General features: G+C 40.2%; 2 protein-coding genes across 10 annotated transcripts in view; one reads left to right on the plus strand and one right to left on the minus strand.

Moving 5' to 3' along the window:
- atg5 (ATG5 autophagy related 5 homolog (S. cerevisiae)) overlaps nucleotides 1-18,544 on the minus strand; it is a 37,106-nt gene extending 18,562 nt beyond the window's left edge. Inside the window, exons 1-8 of one of the 9 annotated variants that reach the window (XM_040117744.1) lie at nucleotides 18,304-18,544; nucleotides 17,897-18,014; nucleotides 17,671-17,714; nucleotides 17,288-17,472; nucleotides 15,360-15,487; nucleotides 13,950-14,028; nucleotides 13,195-13,357; nucleotides 9,272-9,366 (exon numbers count right to left, since the gene is read on the minus strand). In XM_040117744.1, the coding sequence (XP_039973678.1) occupies nucleotides 9,272-9,366; nucleotides 13,195-13,357; nucleotides 13,950-14,028; nucleotides 15,360-15,487; nucleotides 17,288-17,395 (573 nt within the window). In that variant the 5' untranslated portion in view covers nucleotides 17,396-17,472; nucleotides 17,671-17,714; nucleotides 17,897-18,014; nucleotides 18,304-18,544. Of the gene's footprint in view, nucleotides 1-9,271; nucleotides 9,367-13,194; nucleotides 13,358-13,949; nucleotides 14,029-15,359; nucleotides 15,488-17,287; nucleotides 17,476-17,573; nucleotides 17,614-17,670; nucleotides 17,715-17,896; nucleotides 18,015-18,204; nucleotides 18,282-18,303 lie in introns of those variants that run through there. The other 8 variants (XM_040117743.1, XM_040117746.1, XM_040117742.1 and 5 more) reach the window with 8 other exon arrangements.
- dctn3 (dynactin 3 (p22)) lies at nucleotides 18,181-24,193 on the plus strand. Its single transcript, XM_040117750.1, has 7 exons — nucleotides 18,181-18,378; nucleotides 19,948-20,032; nucleotides 20,382-20,468; nucleotides 20,756-20,839; nucleotides 22,467-22,525; nucleotides 22,619-22,678; nucleotides 23,084-24,193. The coding sequence occupies exons 1-7, from the start codon at nucleotides 18,277-18,279 to the stop codon at nucleotides 23,168-23,170; spliced, it is 564 nt and encodes a 187-aa protein (XP_039973684.1). The 5' UTR covers nucleotides 18,181-18,276; the 3' UTR covers nucleotides 23,171-24,193.
- Nucleotides 24,194-25,005: the final 812 nt, after the last annotated feature.

The following is a 25,005-nucleotide window of genomic DNA, read 5'->3' on the forward strand; positions in this document are numbered from 1 at the left end:
AAAGAAACCAAATGCTTTAGGCTGATTTACATCAATAAGTGGATAAAAACTCCCTGAAATTTCCATCCGATGTAACAGTGCAGCCAAAAAACAAAAATGCTGATCAGACATGACATCAGTTCAAGTAAATGCTGAAAAAAGCAGACCAATTGAGTTTATGGGGTTAGGACAAAGCAAGAATCCACATCAGGTTGAACATGAATGCTGTGAATGACCAGTGTGTTGACCTGAGCTGGGAATGCGGTTCTTTGATGAGCCTGACTGCTAAGAATGTGATATTTAGCAATCTGTAACATTTCAACAGATGTTATAAAGGGACACTCACATGTTTTACTGATCACGATCAGTCTGCAAGTCATTAACTTCTGCATTAGTATGTACTTGGCAGAAAAGACTTACAATTCCTCTATCTCTCCTAGAGGTTCTCAGATGGAGACAATAGTGGAGTAAATCATAATATTAGATGTGACATTCTGCATTGTTCCCTGAAAAAGAAACCCCCTTTTCTCTTTCATTGCTCCACAGAGAGGTTGGAGGTCACGGAGACGGTGATCCTCAAGAGTTCTGTTCTGCGACACTTGGCCAAGGGTTTTCCGAATCAGTATGCCATCCTGCCTTTCCATAAGTTTCAGTCACACTAAAAAACTTGATTAGAAACCAAAAAAACAAAACATTTAGTCACAACACACAATATACCACATCTTTTGGGGAAAAACAAGATAAGCTGGCAACAAATTCAACTACCTCTACAGTCTTGTTGGGGAAATGCAGTACAGAGATTAATCATATCCGCTCTTCTGTATCACCCTTTTTTGAAAAAAAAAAAAAAAAAAATCCCTTCCATCTTTCCTTTCATTTCGTTTTACCCAAACCCTATATGCTCATTCCACAGTCAGAGGCATGTTGACACACCGATGTAGCCTCCAGATGTCACCTCCTCACTATCAGTTACATATCAAGTCAGTGATCTAAGATCCTATCATACTGCCGACCGCAATGCAAATCAATCTGGCGAAGAGCAACCACCAAACGCTGAACAAAATCTAAATTTCCCCGGTCATGATGGGACAGCTAAACAAATGTGACGTATGCAGCAAGCATCCTCATGACTGGTCTGTAGTGATCGACTCTGCAGCCACAACATTCCATGTGTGAGAGGTGTGGGAAACATGGTGGGAAATTACCAGCAGAGACCAGGGAAAAAAAAAAAAAAAAAAAATCAAGTAAACTATGTCCAGAGCTGGTAACGGGCTGACTCAAGGGACTGAGGACAGAGGGTCTCGCATTATGTACAGATGGCTATGCCCTTTGAGGCGAATTTATGATTTACGATTTTGAGTTATATAAACAGAATTGAACTGTCTTGATTTGAGATACTTGGTCACTATTTTGAAAGGTCCGGTCAAATCAAAAAACTAAAGCTTTTATTGAGCTGTTGCAAATAGTGATGATACTCAAACAGTTAACATGAGTAATTTAAGTCCTTGATTGAATTAACGAGAACCCGTTTTGAGATTGGATCCTATTATTTTCTATGTTATGAACAATAAGCTTCAGGTTAGTGGACCATTTGATACTGAGGCTCAAGCTGTTAAAATAATGAAACTGGAAGAGTGCTCTGTAGGCATTGCTATCTAAAATCTCAACAACACCTAGTGCAACCCTGCGCCGTTGATCCAACCTCCTGTTGGGAGGCGGCTTCGAACTTGACCAGTGGAACCGAACAAGTTAACTTTATACCCAGCTGCGGGTATGACACGGCTAAAAATATGCTGCATTTTGGCACCGCGTTTTTTTAGTCCTCCTTGGTGTAAATAACATGTGCTGTGTTTGATGCAGACAGAATTAATGACAACACTCAGTCCAAATAACAGAGGGCTCATTTCCGTCTGGCCTGCACTCCTTATGGAGACGAAGACACCTCATGGCCATGGACGACACATTTGTATATTCGTGCGTGTCTGCCTTATGTCCTGAAAGTTAACAACGATGGAACGGCCCGAAATGTATTTGATACTCCTGGTTAATTTTCCTGCGTTTTATACACGTAACTACAGTGATCGTGTATTGGCGCTTCCAAAACGCGGGAGACCTACAACTCAATACTGTGCATGAACGCCTCCTGCGTAGACACAGATGGAGCAACGGATCTGCTGCCGCTGCTGCTGCTGCTCTGGTAATGTGCTGCTCACCCTACGCCTTCTGTTTAGACTGGGTGTAAAACTCAGTTTGACAGTTTACTCCAGTATATTAGGGTCGGGGCTTACATTCCTACTGGAGTAAACTTTACAAAATGTGGATGGCACGAGTAATATCTACCAAACTGCTTAGATTTATCTGTTTGAAATGCTTTATGTTGTGCTCTAACCTCCTATAAATCCAGTTCTTCTGGTATGTCAGTGGGTATGTTCCTTATAAATGTCAAAAGTCTCGCTATCACTTCAGTGCCGAATTAAAAATTCAGTGGTTCCGGTTACCGAGTGACCCATGTCCTCCGGGCAGGAGAGAAGGCGCCGGGCACTGGACATCTTCCATTAATTGCTGTCAGGTGGTGATGGCAAATATGCTATTTGGTCGATCAAGCACCCTACTACAGTAGGTCTCTGATATGTGCCAGACTGTCTCAAGAGCTTGCACATTTTCAATGCTACCCCAGCTAATTTTACTAATTAGCAATTAGTCAATGTTTCTTTGACTGAAAATGTATTAATTAATGGAATCAATAGCAGTAGTGTTTGACTGGGGTAAAAACTTTGATGCTTATTTTGCCACACATATTGGGTCATGACTAGGGCTGGGCAATATGGTTGAACTCAATATCAGTATTAATATAGTATTAATAACATTTGGTACTGAAAGAATTAATCTAAAAAATTTTAAAAATGAAATGATTGATTAATTGTTTAAATAATTTATCAAACAAAAAGTACAAACATTGAGGATTTGCAACATTTCTCTACCTGATGTCATCATAAACTGAATCCATTTGGGTTTTTTAACTATTGTTCAGATACACTGGAAAATTCAAAGACTTGCTAGACCAGGAACTTGCTAAGGAGTAATTTTCTGACATTTTGTACGCTATGAAATTACTCAGATAATTAACGTGAGATTAATCAGTACTGGAAAAAAAAGCATTATTTCTAGTCCTGATAACATTATTCGCACTATCATTGTATATCACAACATGGCAAATAAACAAAAAACATCACACATAAAATAATCAAACTGACGTTCAACACAATGACCAGAATATTCACACATGGAAAACAATACTTCAATAATGAAGTCTGTTATTCTTAATTACAATTTTCTTTGAATCATTAACTGGACAAAAGAGATTTGTAAATTTTGTAAATTAATGACTTGATGTAATCATATTATTACCATTTGATTCCACTAGTAGCCGAAAAAGAAAAAGACAGTATTGAATTATCGCCCAACCCTGGTGATCAATAGTGATTAGTATCAGCTCAGTGGGATTCAAACCCTGAAAACAAGTAATGCCTTGCTCTACCCACTGAGCAGCACAGGACAATGAGAGAAACTGTGGCACGGTGTCAAACGGAGAGACTGACACAAAATAGGGCCTAATCACGAGGCTGTGAAAAGGAAACCAGCGAGCACAGGGATCGAGTAACCGAGTGGTAACTACACACCACAGAGCCAGGCGCGAATAAGCAAGAGGAAGGTGGCAGTAGAGGTGTGTAGCCAGTGCTCAGGTTACACAGAAAGACTGAGTCACCGACGGGCAGCACAGTGTTTCGTGCGGGATCATCACCGGTAGCCAGAGCAGAGAGAGTGCGCTAAGTGACAGCTACTTTTTTGCATTTTTAAATAGCAAGTCTTGAATAATTGAGCCGCAATACAAAGAACGGGCTATTGATCTCTAGGGAGAGAAGCGTGATACTGCTTGGATGAAGACACTTTCTTTTCAGCTGGCGTGACACCTTAGCTGGCACAGCGGCACATGGCGACACAAAGAGAGCAAGGTGTTATTAGGGTTCTGGTGAAAAGAGACGACTCGCTCTCTCTGAGTGAAAAGAGCAGCGGAACTCAAGACGTCCCCTAATTGATGGACGGGATTCAATCCACCTAATTGATGGCAAAACAATGGGCAGGGTGTACAGCACCGTCAGTCAACATGAGTTTCCGCTAGAGGAGTGAGAAAAAGCATTTCCACTGAACTCTGAGTCCATCCATTCGTGAATTAAAATTCCAACCTCATTTTTAGCAGTCTTCATTTTCTCAGAACTTGAAATGCACACCTGGAGGAGAAACTCCATCAAGGGACACTGAATTGGATTCTCAATTATTTATTGCTTAAGTGTTATGCTAGCTTAACCTGTTGTTCTTCACCATTCAGACATCTCCATATTTTAGTGCTGATCAGAATTTCTCAGCCCCATTGGGTTAGCACAAGGATTTGTATTCACCTGTTCTTCTAAACTTGATAAACAGAAGCATTGCTAACTACTTTATTTGTCTAGCCTCCCTAAAACCAAAAAGCATCCTTGCTCAGTGCTTGGAAAGTCAGTGACTGGCACAGTCAACTCCATGAGGATGTTCTAGTTAAAGTGTTGTAAAGCAGCTGGAGCGAATTTTGCAACTGCAACAACAGTTTGCTTTCAATGCATTGCACATATTTAATGGTTTTAGGATTTTCTTATTAATTTACTTGCAGTGGTATTTAGCCATAGAGATAGTTTTGGTTTTATCTCCCCAGGTTTTGAGATTTCTGCCGCCACCTCAATACTCAATGGTACTTTTTACAAAAGAAAACTTTAGCTTCTATGAAATGTGTTGACAACGTATTCAGCGGATTATCCAAGGTAATGAGGACATCGACTCTTTTGCTCTTGATTTTTCTTCAATGGAATTTTTAACGCCGTGAGCACCACAAACAATCCTCCATTCACCTCCAATATACTATATATGGGTAGAGGCATAGACCTCAAGACCGGACAAATAAAACCGGAACTACCTGCATGAATAGAAACCACTGGAGTTAAGATAGAAAATATGTTTTTTCGTACCTTGGGTGAGCTTAGTCTTTAATGCAATACCCAAACAAACCGCAGGCATGATATTTATTATCGAATTAAACTTTCATCTCATGCTGCATAATGATTTACAGATCAACTATTTTTGCCAACACCACACCATAAAAAATCTAAAGACTGTTAGCCACATTTCTACTAGAAAGCATTACTGTAAATGTGGAAACACATTCCTCCCCAGCACAACAGGCACATCACCTGTTGCCTGTGGCATGATTACGCACAACTGTTTCCAGCATTCCCATGATTTGTAATTTTCTGTGTAGTCACCACCTCCCCCTCATCTCAGTCAGCCAGTACAAAGTATCTGAGGGGCAATAACCCTGCATTCTTCGTAGCAGGCTGCCTCTACAGCACCATAACACAAAGGTGGAGGTGGACTGCTTGCATTGGCGGCCTGTGAGTAAGCAGTGAGTCACAGTGAGGGAGCAGAGAGGTGTACCTGTAGAGCAACAATGTAAGAGATCTTTAAAGGAAGGATAGCAATTTTCACTTTCCCCACAGCGAGACGGTTGGCTCCCTCTGAGTCTTTGAATCACGGAGTGGTGTCACTCCTGGAGCAGAGAGATGCACTAGCAGCCAAACAAGCCCCACCGCTGGCCGGATCCAAGGGCGCGGCTGGCCAATTCGCAAACACACACAATAACACACAAGGAAAGGGCTGAAGTGGAAGCAACTGAAATGACAAAGATAGATACACCGAACGGCCAACATGTAACAGAAGCTTTTAAGAAATACGTACTGTATATGTACACATGCAAATATATACACAGGAGCACATATGAAGAGAGGTACACTATGATCGTCACGAAAAATACTCACAAAATATAAAAAAAACAAAACGTTTTTGTTCGTATCCACATACAGAGTTTGTATGTGGATAGATACAAACATGTATGTGGATTTTATGGGTATTCATTACTTTTATCTAAATAATGTAACACAATATCAACAATGTCACAAATACTGTTAAACAGAAAAAAACAAAAACAAAGAAAACAAGAAAAAGTAAAGTTGCTAATTTGAGCTTACCAGGATATAAACAAGAATTAATATCTCAGATTTATGGCAAGTCAAGAAAGGTAGTCAAACTATTTTTAACCTTCAGGAAATAAGGCAGACACGCACACACACGAATATACAAATGTGTCGTCCATGCCCAAGAGGTGTCTTCGTCTCCATAAGGAGTGCAGGCCAGACGGAAATGAGCCCTCTGTTATTTGGACTGAGTGTTGTCATTAATTCTGTCTGCATCAAACACAGCACGTTATTTACACTAAAGACCACAATCTGGCTTTGAAGGATTGTGTGTGTGTGTGTGTGTGTGTGTGTGTGTGTGTGTGTGTGTGTGTGTGTGTGGGAGGGGGGATCTTTCTTCTGTATTAGGCAGTCTCCTGTTAAGTCATCCACAGTGACTTCTGAGTACCAAACAGCTTTGTTCTTTTCAGAATTTCTGCACTGTTTCTACACAATCTCCTTTCTTTTTCTGCACGCCAAGTGTCTTCACTGGGTTTTGTCATATCGTGTTGGATCTTGTCACAACAACTCTGGCTTACAAAACACTGGATTTTCTTCTTAGCAACAACATAAGGTCTGCCGAGTTCCTACACAATTGCTACACAGAAGTAACAAAGTTATTTGCTTGATTTTAGTTCTTCTGTTTGTTTTTGTTTTTTGGTTCAGATTATTAAAACCTGGGTCACTTTTCCCTGGTTATGCCCATCATTCCCATCAGTAATATCAACACTGTACTCCCTAAGTTAAACGTTGACTATGTGGTGACGCCTCAAAAAACTAGAAAGACAAGCAGTGAAACAATCGAACAGATGGTAAACAAACCCCACACTGGGCAAAACTACAAAAGTAAGACCTAAGAATAGAATTAATCTTTTCAGTGATCTTTTCACTGATGCCAAAGCTAAAATTATTCAAATGTGACAAAATAACAAAATGTTGAGTCATACATGTTAAAGTTTTTTTTGCAAATGTTTGCGCAAATCCTAAACTTCTGTGAACCCTCATAAGGCATTTTTGGACAGTGAAAGCAGTTGTTAAGTGCCACAGAAAACTGCCATTACAGGTATTTTTAAGATCATAATGACCAGATTGACTTTCCAGGACTTCTTTGGTTGCAAATACTTAGCAGTTTGTAAGATGAAAACCACATCATCACCAAAACACTGCAAACATTTCAAGAATTATGCTTCTTTTCTCTAATGTGTTTGGAAATCACACAGTGCGGTTGTAACAGGCTTTGATGGTTCAATTGTCATGAAACCAATCCAGCTCATAAATGACCATGGAAACTTTCAATTCAGTCATGAAAAACACTCAAAACTAGAATGGTCTGGGTTTCTTCTACCCCTCAGAACTTACATGGTTTTACGGCTACAACAAGTGCATGTCTGAGAGGGCAGGTGGTGTTGGTTGGACCGTATGTTTCAGTCAGCCACTTTAAAGAGTTATGTTTTATTACTAAACATAAGAATGTTTCTGTCGAAGTGTAAAATGGTTTATTTACAGGCTAAAGATGTGAAAGTAAAAACAAAAGCATTTATGAGGTTTTTGAATTTCATGCAAAGAGTCCGCGTCGGCAGTGATAGACAGCTGTTACTCCACCCTTGTTATTGTGCAAATTGTAAATGCAGCCATATGTGGGGACCAGCAGGTCTCATTAAAAACTTTACACATTCAATAATAAATCATCATAGTGGGAAATTACCAGCAGTCACAGCAGATATTACGGAAAAATGCTTGATAGTAAAGTTCACTCTAGCAACTAACCATTACACTCAAGTCCTCTTCTGTTGTTAACATCTACAATTCTCTGTTTCATAACTTGACATTCTTCACAGTCATTTGAGGCCACATCTATTTTCTGTTCTGTTCGCTGTTCTATTTTCTTTGAATTATTTTTTTAACATGTCTTGACAGGCCCAAAAGTTTAATTCCTTTACAGGACTCGGTGACAGCGAGGGGCCTTTCTGTTTACCGTGATTTGAGATCAAGGCTAGATGCACGCACATTCAGCCACTAGACTCAAAGCAGACTGTCAACATGTTTTTGTTGCAAAGATCCAGATGTTTTCCAAATCTGTATTTCCTGAACTGGATTGGACAAGACTCTTCAGTGTCCAGTAAGTATAAACTTTAAATTACATTTAGTTAAACGTTGCATGAGATTATTTTCTAACAGTGCCAATGCGTATATATAAAATTGATTTCTTCTGTCATTCTGAGCAATTCCTTAACTGTTCCAAACCCTGGAAGTTGTCAAATCAATTCTCCACACTCTTCCAGAGCTTCCTGATCTGTGTAGGAACCCCCAACACTTGACTCAAAGCGTGGCACTTTCCCACTGTCTGGGTCGCGGCGTGCTAATGTTTTCCAGGCGAGGATCAGCCGCTTATTCATTGTCTCTTATTTTTTAGTCTCCAAAAGGGAATTTTCACCTGAGTCAGGATAAAGCTGTAGAGGTTTGGCGGAAACATCCAACGTGAGGCCACATGTCTGCCTACGCCTCCTGATCTCGAAACTGAACCCTGAGGCTCCCCCACTGGCTCATCTAGGCTCAGAGGAATTGCACATAAACTGGGGAGAGTCACATACAAGAACAAATGAATAGCCTCCAAAAAGCATCCAGGCAAAGCAGGCCCTTCAAGATCTAGAGACTGATTGAGAGTGACCGTGAACTTACTAGCAGCGTTCACATGCAAACATATATAAGTAATGTTTCCATTGATCTTTTACTTAAATATTAGGTGAAAGTTAATACAAGACTATTTTTAACTGATACTCAGACTGTCTGCAAGTGTGAGAGCGCCAGGGGGCGGCAAAAAGTTAGCCATCATGGGTCTTAAACTGAACAGAAATGATAACCTGGATTTTTAGAGTCCTTTCCACCACTTTTTATCTACCAGCTGCATATTTTGAATAGAGCATGAGACTCCAAATAATGGTTGGCAACCTGTAGAGTGAACTAGCTAATCAGTGCCAGTGTCTGGTCGGAGGTGATTTCCCTGTTAAAGCAACATCAGACACAACATGGAGGGATTTTTGCACAGCCATCTGGCTCCATCTACTGGGCTGACGAGGCAAATTTCGGCTCTACTCTCAAGATTCCAGAGACTCAAAATCTGCTGACAATGGCGTTACGAGGCCATCGCGGATGGGAAAAAGACTGTTGTTTGAAGTTTTCTTGACGTGTGTTACCTGGTATATCCTGAAGGGGATGTATCTGAAGCCGCCCTCCTCAGTGGGATATTCCATCAGCTTCCTGTTCATGGCCCAGAACTGGTCAAACTTATCTGTGACAACACAAATACACACAGGTCAATAATTGTACAATATCCTGAGACGTGATGTTTTAATGAAATTTTCATCATGCCCGAAAGATATCACTTTTGAGCCAATTACGTTCTTTTAACAGTTAAGGATTAACCCTCTGGCTACGTGGACATGACTGCATTTGAACACTGTCATCTACAGGATTCGGCTTCTCCATATCCTCAGCAGTAGTATCAGACCAGAAATGAGTGACGAGCAATATTGAGCTCATCTGTCATATAACTGATATGAGGATTTTACTTTTTTGGTACAGACCGAAAAATGTCCATAGCACTGAAAATCGAAAAAACTGTCAAGTACAAAATATTTATAGTCTTGTTTACTTATTTGATCAGATATTTCATGTTTTAAAAATAAATAAAGGAGGTTTAAAAACATGTTTATATTTCCCAAAGTAACTGAATATCCTGGTATCACAATAGTGATGGTGGCAATAGTGGCAATAGTATCTAAAAATTTCAAATAACACAGCACTGGTTCACACCAAAGCACCCCGCTGTGTACCCTGAGAATAATCAAACTACAGAGGAAAATTCAGGCTTCTCAAAACAAGGATAAGGGATTATAGACATTTCTTAGTATGACTCCAGAACAGATTGACGGTTACAAGTGCAAACGTGAATGAGGCACAAAAACATGATTACAACCAGAAAACCAGTGAACACATAAACAGTCCTTTCTGACACATCCTCAAACAAAGGACATGGCTGAGAAGTAATTTGTGAGAAATGAGCTTCTAGGGAATTTACAGTTTTTTTCCTGTACTGGACAATTAACTGCAAACATACTTTATAGTTCTGCTGGCCCTTTTGCAATACTTATTTAGATTCATGAAACTCTTTCAGGTACACTAAGTAGCTTCAGAGTCAATTGTTGTTTTTAACTGCAGGCCTGGTCGCCTTCAGACAGTGATGCAGTGAAAAGTCCAATAGTGTGATATGTTATGGAAGATGGTAGCAATATAAATGATGTGTGTAGTATAAGGCATGTGCAAAAACTATAATCATCCTTTAACTTTGAAAAACACCAATTTCTGTGTACATCCGCCCCTTCACATGGAGGTGAAGGGTTGATATGTACGGACAATTCAGCAGGCCGGGTCCTTTCTAACACTGGAGCTACAACCTCGGTCCCCTGGTTGAAGGACAGCCTTTCATCATCCGAAATGATTCCACCCTGCATGTGCTGGTTTCAGACCCTCCACCTCCCCTTGCCTCTCGCTTTCACATGAACCCTCTGAAAATGTTCTGTTGTCTCTCTCCCAGAGGAAAGTTTGAACCATCTCTGTTTCTCTCTCTCTGTTTCTGGTCTCTTTTGGATGTGAAAGTTTTGGTTTAGATAAGGTTTCATTTCTCACTTTCATGTTTAACAGGTAAGTTCAACTCCCTCTATTTGGATTAGTTCATAAGTAATGTGTGTTTCTGTTTTAATGTAGTTAAAAACAGTTTCAGGGAAAAAAGCGCACGAACCACACCCTCAACTGTTTACAAATAGATCTTCATCGCATCTTCTGTTGGTCCCTAGCTCCTAAATAAGAGCTTTTTATCTCACTTTTTTCGTATTAAGATGTGACATCTCTCTTTCTCTCTCTATCACTTTCAAAAATGGAAGAGAGATAAGCAGCTGAAGTTTTGTGGGTTTCAAAGCCCTTGGGTTTTTTCTGCAAAACTTGTCAAAACATTCTCAGTGCACATGCACAGTGCAAAATTTTGACAGTTACTACGCAAATAATGGCCAATGCTACCCAGAAGTACTGGCCAATACTTGTATTATTCATTTTATTATTGTATTTCTTTAACACATTATTAATTTGCCTAATGTGCTGCTTCTGTTGCTCGCTGTGGATGTGACACCTCCTCCATCTTTTTCACATTTAAAACCTTACAACAGTTCAGAGGGTATACTCGCTTTACTTATGTGATAAATATCCTCGGTGTTTACTTTCATAGACAGCAGGTGAACACTAGACTTGAACTGGAGATAACCAGCGAGTGAGAACATAGTAAAAAATGTTGTTTTCTGTCTTTATTTGAGACCCAGTAGTACATGATGCTACTGTACTATGTACATTATCTGAGGATTTATATTTTATAATTTACTGAAGAGGTGAAATTACAGATACTACTGATGTTATCAGGCAGGAACAAACTACACGAACATCACCCAACAGTAATGAACACTATGAAAAGCATCTCCCGTAGCAACAAATGCACCGTTTTGAGTGTTTCGCCACACTCCGCCATACAGACGGATACAGTATAATGACAATATATTGAAATATATGCTAAAGACAGGTTCAGGCATTCATGCATGTAGGAGTGCTGCTGACATTACATTGCTCGTTCATAAGACAGGTCTTAATCGGGCTTAAAAACAACTGATACTTAAGTTCATCATTTTATATTGTTATAACTAGAGCTGAAATAATTATTATAATTATTCAATCCAAAAAAAATATTTTACAACAATTTTAATTATTCATTAAATTGTTAAATCAAGCAAAAATGTCAAGTATTTGCAGGTTCCAGCTTCTCAAATCTGAGGATTTGCTGTTTTTTTTCCATTTTATATCAATATCGGTTGAATATATATTTTTTGAATATTTGTTTCGAGTTTTCAACTGATGGTCAGACAAAACAAGACATTTAAAGATGCTGCCTTGGGACATTTTTCACAATCGTGAGATTTCATAAACTAAACGGCTGATCAATTAACTGAAAAAGTGATCAACAGATTAATTGATAATGAAAACAAACATTAGTTGGAGCCGCATTTATAACATAATTTAATACTGACATATTCAACATGGTACATATTTCAGCTGTGGGAATTACATGGAAGTCTGGTAGGGAAGAAAGTTATTGCCTGCTAAGAATTACTAATTCAAAAGAATTATTGAGACAAGGCAAACTATGTGTTACTGACTGCCCTACATGACTGGTGGTCAAAGTGTTTTCTTTGTAGCCTTGTTTCATCAACTTGACCTGCAGTGATCTGAGGAATCTCACCACGTGATTTGCTTTTCAAAGAAGAGAACAAGTTTCACACAAACCCCAAACTTAAGAATCCATTCCATCTTCACCAGCGCCTACTCCCACATCACAAGCTTCCAACGCATCAGCCCCACTGCACTAACTTCACCTACACGAAACTCCACAGTAAAGACTAACAGCCAATAGGAAAAGAACCTGTTTGGACAGATGGGTAGAAATGGAGAGGGAAGCTGATCCGTGTTTGGGAAGTGGTGGCTTCAAAGACTGCATTCAGACTAGAGAGAGATTTGTACAAGTGTGCACGCGATTGTGGGTTTGTGCGTGCGCGTGCCTACGTGTGTGTGTGCAAGAACATCTGTGAATTTATTTGGATGCATTCTTTGTGCCTGTGAAAATATCACTCCTACAGATGAGTGGTTATTTCAGTCGTTGCAAACAATTATAAAAATGTGTGCGTGTTTATGCTAGAACTACTTATATGAATAAGTGCTCAGAGTAGGTGTGTGTGTGTGTGTGTGTGTGTGTGTGTGTGTGTGTTTGCGCGCAAGTATGTGTCAATCTACAAGTAGTTGTGCAGGCAGGGAAACAACATGTGTGCATCTGATTGTTAATGGGTGAATGTGTGACTGTATGATTGTGTCACTTCCCGAACAGGTGCTTGTGGTCTGTCTTCTTTGAATTTTGTGCTTGCGTGCGTGCGCGTCTATATGTGTCTGCCCTCCTCATCTTTTAGCACGCTCATTCACAGCTGCTTAATAACATGTGTGTATGTTTTTGTGTTTGTGCGCGTCTCACCATTCTGCAGGCCCATCCACAGCTGTTTGTGGTCTTTTTTCTGCATGTCGTTAACAACTTGGCTCTTGTGCTTTAGGGCGTCGGCCTCCTTGATGCTGGACATGAAGTGAGCCTCGATCACAGAGTTTGATGGGCAGTGGAGCAGATCACGATCTGGAAAATTCTGACACACATTCACAAAACTAACATTTTATTTAAAGCTGCATTATTGTATTGTTTTTTTTTCTTAAAAACCTCTAGGGGGCAGAAGACCTCTATAACAAGCTGGCAAATATACTGTCACAGAATTTCCCAGTTGCACATCAAAAATAATTGGCTGTTTAGCTGCTAAACGTTCCACTTCCTTCCCCTTTTGGTGCTAGGCAGGTACTGTACAGTGGGTTAATCAGAGCTTGCTTTCTGAAAACAGTCGCCTGCTGCTGCTGGAAACGGTGTCAGTGAGAGTGCTGAGACTGAACCATGAAAGTAAATGTACCATAAAACTACATCAATAAGCTAAAAGAGGCTAAAAGGCTCCATAGAACTGCAGAATTGGTGATAATTATCTGTGGGTTCATTCCATTTCACATTACATGCATCATTTGATTAATTGTTTATATAAAAATATTCACAAGTGAGACTTTATTTTATTTAGAATACAGCAACACAAAATGTACACTGAATTTATAGATAAAATATTAATTGAAATACACTATTCTGAATACTGTACATGCACACACACACACACACACACACACTCTCTGACAGGCTCTTACCTTAAAGTGCACCGTGATGCTCCAGGGTAAGACAGTGTTTGAGGCATGGAGGTCAAAAAGAACTCCAATTGGATAGTGCCTGGAAGCGCGAAATGCAAAAAAAGGAAATAACGTTACTAGTACTCCCAATATTGGCGGACTGACCAGCTGCATCACCTGTTTTACTGGCCAACTGGAGGCTGACAACAGCATGTGACCTCTGAATTAAAAGCTTCATTCCTGAACACTGTGTACCCGTTTTAAAAACACAGATAATCTTATTCTAACAGACCTTTTGTTGGGCTTGTTGGCCAAACCTTTTGTGAAAATAAAAGTTCTTAAAATTATGGATAATTTTAACTGGAACATATCATGTGCTTCGAAGTGCCAGCAAACAGAACTGTTGTCAGTTTGCTGAGTCCAGCTTTCTGTGGATTCAGTGTGTGAACTTCAGGAAACAGTTTATATTTCACTCCTCTTCACTTCCTGTGTTTTGAATATGGTGGATCATATCATTTGTGTTTATAACAGAGTGGATCTGTCATGTTTCGGTCGGCTGGGACTAGATGCTTGTCGTAATCACAGCCTCAAGTCAGAAGAGTGCATTTTTCCAGGTATTCTAATGGTGGATCACACACACATACACACACAAACAAATAATTAAATAAATATCATCACCAACATCTGTTCATTTTCCCAACTGTTTTTCACTGGAATTACTGGGACTCTGATGTGTCTCTAAAGTTGGCTCTTCATTGTCTGTTGCAGTACTGACACCTTGTGGCTGAACTTTGTGCCTGCACTCTGCCAGACAGGCAGATAAGCGCTGAGGCGACCATGGTCATGGTCAGCTGAGGCCTCTCTGCTGGCTGTGAATGAACTGACTCGTACTAGCTTCTCTCCAGAGTTGCAGGCGGTGTGAATACACTGTTATAGTTCTGACTGTGAAAGGCACTCATTGGAGAAAGTGGATTTTTACACGAGATAGTACAATGAGGTAGACAGACAAGGAAGAGATTAAAGTCCCAAGAAACAGATTTTAACAGTTTGGGGAAATGGAGGCAACATTTATTTTCAAGCTGACATTCAAACACAACGCACAACACACAACGCAGTTTACTCATGATAGTGCTACTTAATATGCTGCCGATGGATTAGCTGGGTCAGCCTAACAGCATTCTCCTAGAGGAAATTTCTACAAGAGCTATCAGGAAAATAAAAATGAATATTTATGATAAGAAGACAAAATGCACTATATTGCTGTTTTACCCTGTACTTGGTATATAGATCGCAGCAGTTTGTTCAGGGATACATGATAACAAAATCTAAAAATTCACCAGTGTACCAACTCATAATGCACACGCACATACCCAACCTCGTTTCCCCTGATAGACCAAATAAAATCAGTTTAACTAAGGATCATTCTCTCACCATTTAAGTGGTGTTCCTTCATACTCGAACCACATCTCCTCCACGTCCTCGGCCTTCATCACTTTGAGGAAGTGTTTTTTCACCTTGTCTGTAACCAAGGTCAGGTAGCTCACCCTGGGTAACAGCAGCTGGGAGAGCCAAGAGGAGAGAGGAGGAGACACATTATTAAAACTGTGCAGTCTGTTAATGTGTGCTGGAGAAGCAGACAATGAAAATGTTCCTAAACATTTAAATTCATGTTTAGGAACATACTGATTATCTCTTTGTTGAGCACCTGTGGAGGCTTTATGGTCGCTGGTCACCTCAACATCAGGCTAGATGACAGCTCATTAAAATGAGCAATTAACATGTACTAGGCCAGGAGCTTGGTCAACTGAGGAACCTACCTCATCAAGGGGAAACCTGCAGATTGGTTCTACGGCAAGTTGCTTACAGTACTTACCGTGTTCACTTTAGGGACTTTAACTGAATGAAAACATTACATCTAATCATTAGAGGTGGGGCTATACTTGCTGTTATAGGTGACCCCAGTGTATTTAGTGATTTTAAGTTCATTGTCATGTTTTACCTATTGATACGGAGCAGTAATGGACAAGGTTGGCCTTCTCTCTCCGCACAAAGAGATACTACCTGCTGTGCAATCATTAATAAATGAATCGTGATTACATTCTTTCAATCACTGTGATTGAGAAGGTTTGCACAAGTGGCTTTGCCAGATGTGTTTATTGAAAATGAAGTCTCCACGTGGTATTCACGTAGCCTCCGGCATGTATGTTACATTTTTGAGGTGCAGAACAGCACAACAGTGTAACCACCTGAGCTACATGCTTTAAACGCCACTGCTATACCATAACCTCTTAATGCACTAGAATAAACCATGCCTGAGGCTGCACTTCTTTTTTATATTGAGAATAAATTTACGAGCATGTTTTGAGATTTTTCAGCACAAAGGGGTATTGTAAGGATTGCAACCCAGAGCAGTATGCCTTGGGTGAACAGCCTCTTTCTCTTCCAGCCACTAATCAGTATGAGCAGCTACCAGACTGACAAAAAGTGTACATAGAAAGCAATACTGTGATGAATGAATGAACATCACGAATTACATTGTTTTTATTTTATTATTTATTAGTTATATACAATCCCACCAAAGACTCCCAGCCATAGGCAAACTCAGAGCACTGTCTGTTGCCTCCCACCTCCTGCTGTTGTTATAGAAAAGCATAATTCAACCTCTGCTTCTTCACCATGTTAACCTTCTCCAATAAAAACATATTGCCTCCCTCCAGCCAATCTCTCAGATGTGAAAGTCAGAGCCATCACATGCCTAGAATTCATAATAGCAAATGACGCCGATCACCCCCCTCAATCCACACTTCACGTTACTGCAGTCTCGTCCGTGATACAGGACTGTAAAATGTTGAAGAGCCTGCTTTAGAAGGAGTTTTGTCCCTCCTGCCATAGCAGCCCTAATCACACAAACTGCCTTGTTTACACCGTTGTATCGATCTGAACATATCTGTATGCGACTGCATACATATAAGTGTGATCTGTGATACAGGCAAGTGTAATATCACATGTATTGTGTATATGTAAGTGGATGTGTGGACATCTGTATGTTTCAGTATAGAATATGTTCTGACTGTAAAGATAAATCTGGGACAATACAGACTATAAATCTATTTATTATGTTTTTGTTATAAGGAGTATTTTTTCAGCTGCATACACCCTGCTGATGAAGAATATGGGATACAGATTGTGTGTTTTCCTAAACATGAAGTTATCTGGTATGTCTGCAAATTCATCCTCACACACAGATGTCAATTAAAGAGCTGTAGGCTCAGAGGATAGAGGCATGGAGGTCGGTCTCTTAGCACTGATCTAGCCGCAGTTTTTGCGCCCAAGTGAGGTCAGAGAGGAACTGCACTTACATAGTAGGGCTCGGCTTCTCTCTCAGTAACCTCATCCTGGTTCAAAGTGAAGCAGGTGGGGATCCGGCCGAACCAAACGTCTCTCAACACGTCCTTGTCATCTGCCATGCTGCTTCTGCTCCCAGTGGCACATAAATATGAAATTCCCCAAACACAGCCCCCGAAGTCCAAAGGCAGACACCTTCCTGCTGTCAAAAACACAGCAGAGCGAACAGGCAAGCGATGAGTGAAACTTTCAGCAACACAAAAACCACATTGTAGGCAGTGCAACATAAGCTAGTGCCACCTCTGAGTACTTCATTTTGGGTATGCCAGGTCTGTCTTCATCAATTCGTCAAGGGAGTTATGACTAAGTTACAGTCCAGGAGATGACAGCGACTCACCTGCTAGACTCTAAAACTAACTCCGAGCCTGTCAGACTACGCAGCTGTAACACAAAAACTGACGTTAGCTTGAGGGCTAGGTAAGCTAACTTATCCAATGGAAACACACCAAAGAACTGGTGACGATAAACAAATGTGCTTCCTTGCTGTGTATTGTCATTATTGACCGGACACAATATTTTCTTGTGTGCGAGGCAGAGACGGTGATACGAGAGGAAAACCTTACTTTTTGTCGATGTTTTGCAGTCAGTTTGGATGGGAAAGGGCCCGTGTCTGCCGCTGTTGTCATTCGCCTGCTGTCACCGGAAAAACAGCCTCGTCCGCCGCAAAACAGCGCCCCCTAGCTGCAGCGCAAGAAACATTTTTAAACCAGAAATATTTCTAAAATTATTGACACGTATTTATTAAAGGCGACGTTTAGTTTAAAAACTACATATTTTTGACGTGTTTTTTTAAAGGCTGTTGTTATACACTGTCTAAATAATTTGACGCATGTTTACAAATGTATTGGTAAACCCATTGCGGACGTCATACGTCATCATAGGCGACGCCTGTCGTAAAGTACTCATAGCAAGAGGCGGCTTGTGTTCAATAGTGGCGTCAAGAATGGATAAAAAAGTGGAGACGGATAACCTGGAAGTGCGTCTTCAGGCGCTTGAGAGTCGTATGTACGGCGAGAGAAGAAACAAAAGTGGGAAACCCGTCAAGGTTCGCCTAATGCTAATTCTGACGAGCGGGGGGAGGAGGCTTGTAAGGAAGCTAGCTAGCCGCAAGCCTAGCAGAGCTACCGATAGCTCTGTCTCTGGGAATGAGCGAACGCCCTTTTTATTTTATGCACTTTAGCTCTACAGCAACTACAATGTAATTATACTAGAGGCTCTGACTATTACAACTGTGACAGGGTTATCTGCCAGCTAAACAGCGGCTAGGTCAGCTATTCGGTAGCTGTAGCCGTCAGTTATGAGGCCATAGCGGTGTCATTGTGCCTTTTAGCCTCCCTGCAGTCAACAATTCAAAAGTCACAAAATGTGGGTTTAGTTTTAGCTCATTTACTTCAGGTCAAATAAGGCCTCACGATGTTTCTCCTGACCATATCTGTAGTCATACAAAAGTGCGATCTTACTTTTTAACACAAATAGGTGTTACGGACATTTAGTTGCCAACGAATTGATATTTGATTGATTGTTGAAGTAATTCATCAAGAGAAACGTTAGCTATTTCAGCTTCTCGGATATTAAAAGTTGATGCTTTTCTCTGTTCAGCATCAGTTGAATAGCTATGGGATTTAATGTGTTGGTGGAATAAAACAAGCGATTAAAGACCCCACTCTGGGTTTTGGGAACTTGTGATATATATTTTCACGGTTTAGATATATTATAGACATAAGGAATAAGTCACGAAAAATACAATGGATGATATGGTCTCTGTTGAATATAAAGCAATAGGATGGAGGTGATGGCGCAGTAGGCAGTGGTATTCATTAAAAGTGAAAGCACAGATGAAGTTAAATGTAATTTTTATTAATATCTCCAGCAAGTTTTACATCTCAGTGAAATGAACTGAGGTCACTGGTTTCCAGGAATTTAGGAAAACACACTTAGCAACCTGCAACTCCGTTTTAATAATAGTCAGTGTACATATGTTGTAGCAGATGGGCTAAGATTATTGTACGGTCCTCCTGAGCCCATGAGTCAGGCGTCTCATCAGAGCATCATATGATGAGAAAGACACTTTTAGCTCACAAAGGGGCATTGAAGTGGGTTTGTTGTACGGCAGAGGAATTTCCAGGGATGGAACAATGTGCCACTCTGTCCTGCTGAAGTAGTGTTTTTATGTTTCTGAAAGTTGACTGAAGTTTAGTTTAAATTACAGGCGTAAATGTTTTGTTAACTAAAAAAAAAAAAGTTCATTCCAGTTGCACTCAGAATGAGACAAAAATACAGACAGTCTAAGTATGCATAAGCAAATGGCCATGTTTGTCCAGCATACTGCAAATTCTCATGTTCATTTTAGGGTGATGAACCTCAAGGGGATAACAATATAAATCAAAGAATAAAGTGCACAAATTAAAAATGCCATTTCATTGTATTGCTACATACTGTTGTTCCTCTTTCACTTGAACTTGAGCTTTTGTGTCTTTGTACTACGTTAGGCATTGTACCACATACTGCACAAAAAACAGCTACTCGGACACATTGATGAAATACATTCTAATGACTTTTCTGTATCCTTAGTAATCACTAAAATTAAATCTAATCAGTGTTTTCGGTCCTGCAGTGTGTAGAGTCTTTGGCCAGGATTCAGGCGGGTCTGACCAACACGGCCAACAAGAGAGAACGAGTAAAGATCCTGCACAAGAAGAGTGAGTCACACACTGTGTTGCATCAGCCCTGACAACTTGGATTATAGGCTTGGTGTAACTTTATACATTTATTTATCAAATTACTGAAAAGGGATACTGCTTCACGTTGATAAAGTTATTCATGTATCGTGTGAGGCTGTTTAGTAACAATATTGAAAAATATACTAGTTTCATTCAGGTTGCCCAGTAAACATTAAAAATGTCAAAATGCTGATGTAAGATGCCAAAAGTGCTGCAGAGTCCAAGTTTGAAATTCAGAATGTCACAACAGTGCAGGACGTTGTCTGTAGTCAGATTTTAGACTTTGTTTGGTGAGTCTTTGATCATATTTATTGTTGCTGTGCTGCAGTTGAGGACCTTCTGAAGTACCTAGACCCCCAGTTCACTGAGCACATCACTGTACCTGATGCCATGAAGCTGGAGTTCATCCTCGCTGGTAAGAAGCAGAAGGAATCCGGGATAGATGAATAAACTGAAAAACAACACCTGTTTACAACTGCGGTCAAAATTGTCTCAGAGAGATTGCTTATTATTAATGATTGTACATGGCACTAAACACGATTTCTAATGTTTAATGGTGTACATGTAAAGGTTAGTGTTGGTATATTGTGTATTATGTAAGTCATCACATAAGCAAGCAATTTTGTGTTGTAAAATATTAAACAAGCAATTCGCATCTAATGCAGTTCTCATTGTGATGCTGCTGTGTGTTTGTGTGTGCAGAGGAGGACTTTCTGCTCTCCCAGGCGGCTTTGCTGGAGCAGGTCAGCAGCCTGCAGCCACTGTTGGACAGCGCATACATCAGAGGTGAGTTTCACCTGGTAGGACACCGTGCAAATCAAGGACAGAGGAACATCTGCTCTGCTACTTTAACCCTGACAGCAAAGTTCGAAAGGAGCTAGTTCACAGGTGTCTTTTTTTTTTTTTTTTTTAAATGTATATTATATTGTATTGTATTGTATTGTATAGTATATATTATATACATACACACACACACACACACACACACACATATGACTGACTGACTAAGTGCGTGCCAGTCAAGTTTTGGAGTTTCCCCATCGACCGTTGCTGTTTCAAAATGCATTGGTGCAAACACTTTCTGTTATGTCATCCAGGGCCTTTTACAGGCAGTGTTGCTAATTTAGCATCTTTGTCAGATTTACTGACTTCTCACACCGCTTCAGCCAGTTTTCTTCACAAAAGCACATAGCGACAATCTAGTAATCTAGTCACATTTTGGACAAACCTCAGCTACTTTCCGTTGAAGAGTTGCCAGTACTGCCCCACGAGTGCAAGGTTGGGCTTTCAACCTGCAGACACACCCCTCTACGCATTTTGTTCAGTTGACCGCACGGCAGCTGCATAGACTTGAATGAGCTTTCAACTTTCTCTCTGATCTTTTTAAAAGTAAATATAGCGGAAATCACAGCAAAGCTGTTGTCTTTAACCTATGTGACTGGTGATTTTGTCAGACGACGTTGCAGAGTAAAATCAGGATTTTATCAATGCAGAGCAGCAGCTTGGAAATGGCTCGGAAGTGGCTGCTGGTTAACATGTCGTCTTAATGGTCCACGGTTCAGTCACTATATCATACTTGTTCCGTTGGTACATGTAAATAAGAACGGCTTTATTGGTCATTCGGCTGTATTCAAATACTGTATGTATGACACTAGGAGAGAAGCAAACAGATAAAGGGCAATCCAGCCATAAACTAGGTTTTGACCTAGTCTTGTTTAAGCTCAGTTTATTCAGTTATTTTGATCCCTTCTTGGTAGAAAAACACAGAAAAGCACTAAAAGGGGATTGAGCTCTGCTGAATAAGATTTTGTAGGGCGAACTTTAATTAGTTCTTCTTAGGAATTACTAAATGCAACTTGTCAAAACCACTAATATATATATTTTTTTTAATCTCTTAAGCAACCATGATGCTGTTAATACCATTCCTTGTGATCCAGTTCCAGTCCATATGATTTCTTTACCATGTAGCAGTGATACTGTTGTCACATAACACATTCTGCTGTTTTTATTTGCAGCATATCATTCATTGTGACTACTACGGTTTACGTGAGGTTAGGCTAGTTTTGTCATTGGATGGTAACCAGAGTGTTTTGGCCCATATTAGCTGGATACCAAATATTGGATCAGTGTATCTCCAGCTCCACGTGTCCCTGACTGCACGCCGCAGTCCCTGTTCTGCGTCTGGTGCACATAGCAGCGTTAAATAATGGTCAAACTTTCAGGTGTAAACATCATGGCAATATTTTATCATGCTTTGGGGGGAATTGAATGTAATTCCCAGCCTTTTTTTATTCAGTGATGGTGTTGTTTTACAGTGGTGTAGCATAGCGGCTGGATGAATAGAGGAGAAACACTACAGTACTGTATATTTACCCCATCAGACATGTGTTACCTGTGTTTCTCTTGATCACAGATGTACCAGAACACGCCACCAAGTTGCAGCGCCTGTCTCAGATTCACATCAAAGAGCAGGTAACCACCCTCTTTCTCTCTCTCTCTCTCTATCTGTCTCATTGTGTCTGTCTCGCTCTTTTTATCTATTGACTCTTCCATGTTCTTTTACAGGACCAAACCGAGGCTCAGTCCCAGGAAGTGAAGAAGCTTTTTGAGGAATACAATAAAATGGTACACTTCCTATTTTTAAAAGATGATTTCTTTTTTTAAATTCAGTGAAACAAAAACTACCACAAGTCAAAATATCATTCACAAAAGTGTTAAAGAGCTATAGGAATATGCACATCATTCCATTATAAACTTTTTGTTGTACTCTCTTATCGCTTTGGGGATAGACAGAATAATGATACATAAATGCTTGAATAATCAATTTTGCAGTGAACCAGTTTGGTTCTTTTCTGCTCTGAAAGGTCTTTGCCTGGTAAACTTGCCACCTGCTGAAATTTTGGGTCCACCAGCCACTGTGGGAAATCTGAGAGAAATTTACATTGCTCTTGTCTCACTGGCTTCTTTTCATAAGATAAACTGCAGATAGGAGAAAGCTCCACCCACTGACCCCTGAAATCTGATTTGCAGATGTTCCTGCTGTCCAAGCAGTTCACCCAGTGGGACGAGACCCTGAGGAAGATGGAGGAGGCCAAGGGCATCCGGCCTGTGGAGTAGTTACGGTCACCACACACTTCTGACGAGGATGGTGACAATGAAGAAGACTGCACTGTGGTGGGAGCTTTAGGCCCGACAGGTGTTCCATATGTAGCTTTTTCTTCCAACAAAAGGAGACAAAAGGACTACAACATTTCACTGTTTTGTTTTTAACTACTAGTCATTTTGTCACCAGATTTTAATTGATCAGGTGTTATAACCTTGATACCCTAATTGCCTCTTCCCATGATATTGTTGGTTTAAGAACATTCTCTAAATGACAAATGAAAAATCTGGGAGTTCAATATAAGTTCAGATGTCTAATAAAACTTTTTTTTTTTTTTTTTTTTTCCATTGGTGAAGAAAAAATGTAGTCCATTTAAATAACAAGTCATTTCTCTATTAAGAGTACATGCACATGTGTGCAGGTAAATTGACCTACCAGCTTCTTCAAAAGTTTGAGAAATGAACAAAACAGTTTTTGTTGTATGTGGTGCAGAGTCTGTAATAACGGACTGGTGTGTCTCCCAACTGATGGCGGTGGTGCCCAAACACTATCAGTAATCCTGTCCCATTCGTACAAACCCAGTCATACAGTATAACTGGCGTCTAAGGAGTGGCAGAAACAAAAAATGTAGAGGAACTCAGTCTCAAGTGAGTCTTCGGTCACCTGAAGGAAGTCGCTCCCATCACGTGACGTGTGGCTCAGACAGCTCAGAGAGGCTGCTGTTATTTATTTTCAGGCAATGGAGCTTTTTAACGCTCGTATGTTGACTTAACTTGTAATGCATTCCGACAATACTTCTCTACTGCAAGCCGGTCACGTGACTTGTCCTGCCCTTCACTCATTCTCACGCTTGCACACATCCTCTTTATGTGCTTTTGTTTTTTTTTCCTCTGGATGCCTCCTGGCAAGATGACTTGCAGAAACATAAAACAGCTTCATTATTCTTACCATAGCACTGGTTTTAAATGTTATAAATGTCAAATGTCATATAGCATGTCTGCAGTTGATACAATAAATATTACTTGTTTCTTGCAGTATTCCAGTGTGTGATGTCTGTAATGTATCTAACAACTGTTTGAAACTGCAGATAAATTCAGGAGTCTCTGTGTCTCTTAATGCAGGGTGGCCTACTAGTTTCCAGCATGTTACAGGTTCTGTTTCTACAGCCCAAGGTGTCCCTGAGCAAGACCCTGAAGCCTCTCCTGCTCGCTCATTTTGGGAAGCATCACAAAAGGGCAGGATAAGGGAGTGAGGATGTCTTAAGTTTTGGTCAGATAAAAGGTTTGAATGTCGCTAAAGTTATGTGTAGATTTCAGTCGTGGTCGCTTTTTTTCAGGGGAGTCTGCTGTATTGTTTTATTTACTGCTGTTTCATTTGCTGTGATATTCTTAGAAACTCTCTAGCTGCACATTTTTAAGAAGTTAACTTCCTGTTTTTCACCACTGATTCAGTTTTGGAGGACAATCAATGCTGAAGTGTTCTGTTTACGTTTCTTGAGACAGGACAGGTGTTTTTTACACCAACAGAGACATTAAAACACCCACAGCACTTGCTCATTGTTTTTAATTTGAAATAACACCTCATATCACGTAAGGGAAGAGCACAAGAGAGCAAGACAGCCGAGAGGGTTGATAAACAAAATACCTCTTAGCCGGTGGAACTGCTGGGGTCTTTAGATCCCTTACGTACTTCAGCATATGTCTAGTATTGATTTTAGGGTTAATGCAGAGGCCCTCACCAGTCAGAAAACAAAAACAAAAGTGATTATTTTTATTCATTGTGGCCTTAAAGACAGGTAAATATATTATCACATGACACAGAAACACCGAATAGCAGGCATAGTTACATT

The sequence above is a fragment of the Xiphias gladius genome, chromosome 22 (genome assembly GCF_016859285.1).
Source record: "Xiphias gladius isolate SHS-SW01 ecotype Sanya breed wild chromosome 22, ASM1685928v1, whole genome shotgun sequence".
NCBI lineage: Eukaryota > Metazoa > Chordata > Actinopteri > Istiophoriformes > Xiphiidae > Xiphias > Xiphias gladius.

What these genes read in the sequence shown, in the direction of transcription:
- dctn3 (XM_040117750.1), top strand. Translation starts at nt 18,277, where the DNA reads ATGGATAAAAAAGTGGAGACGGATAACCTGGAAGTGCGTCTTCAGGCG. An exon ending in AAAGTGGGAAACCCGTCAAG is followed by an intron (nt 18,379 to 19,947) that starts GTTCGCCTAATG and finishes TCGGTCCTGCAG; the next exon opens with TGTGTAGAGTCTTTGGCCAG. An exon ending in AGATTCACATCAAAGAGCAG is followed by an intron (nt 22,526 to 22,618) that starts GTAACCACCCTC and finishes GTTCTTTTACAG; the next exon opens with GACCAAACCGAGGCTCAGTC.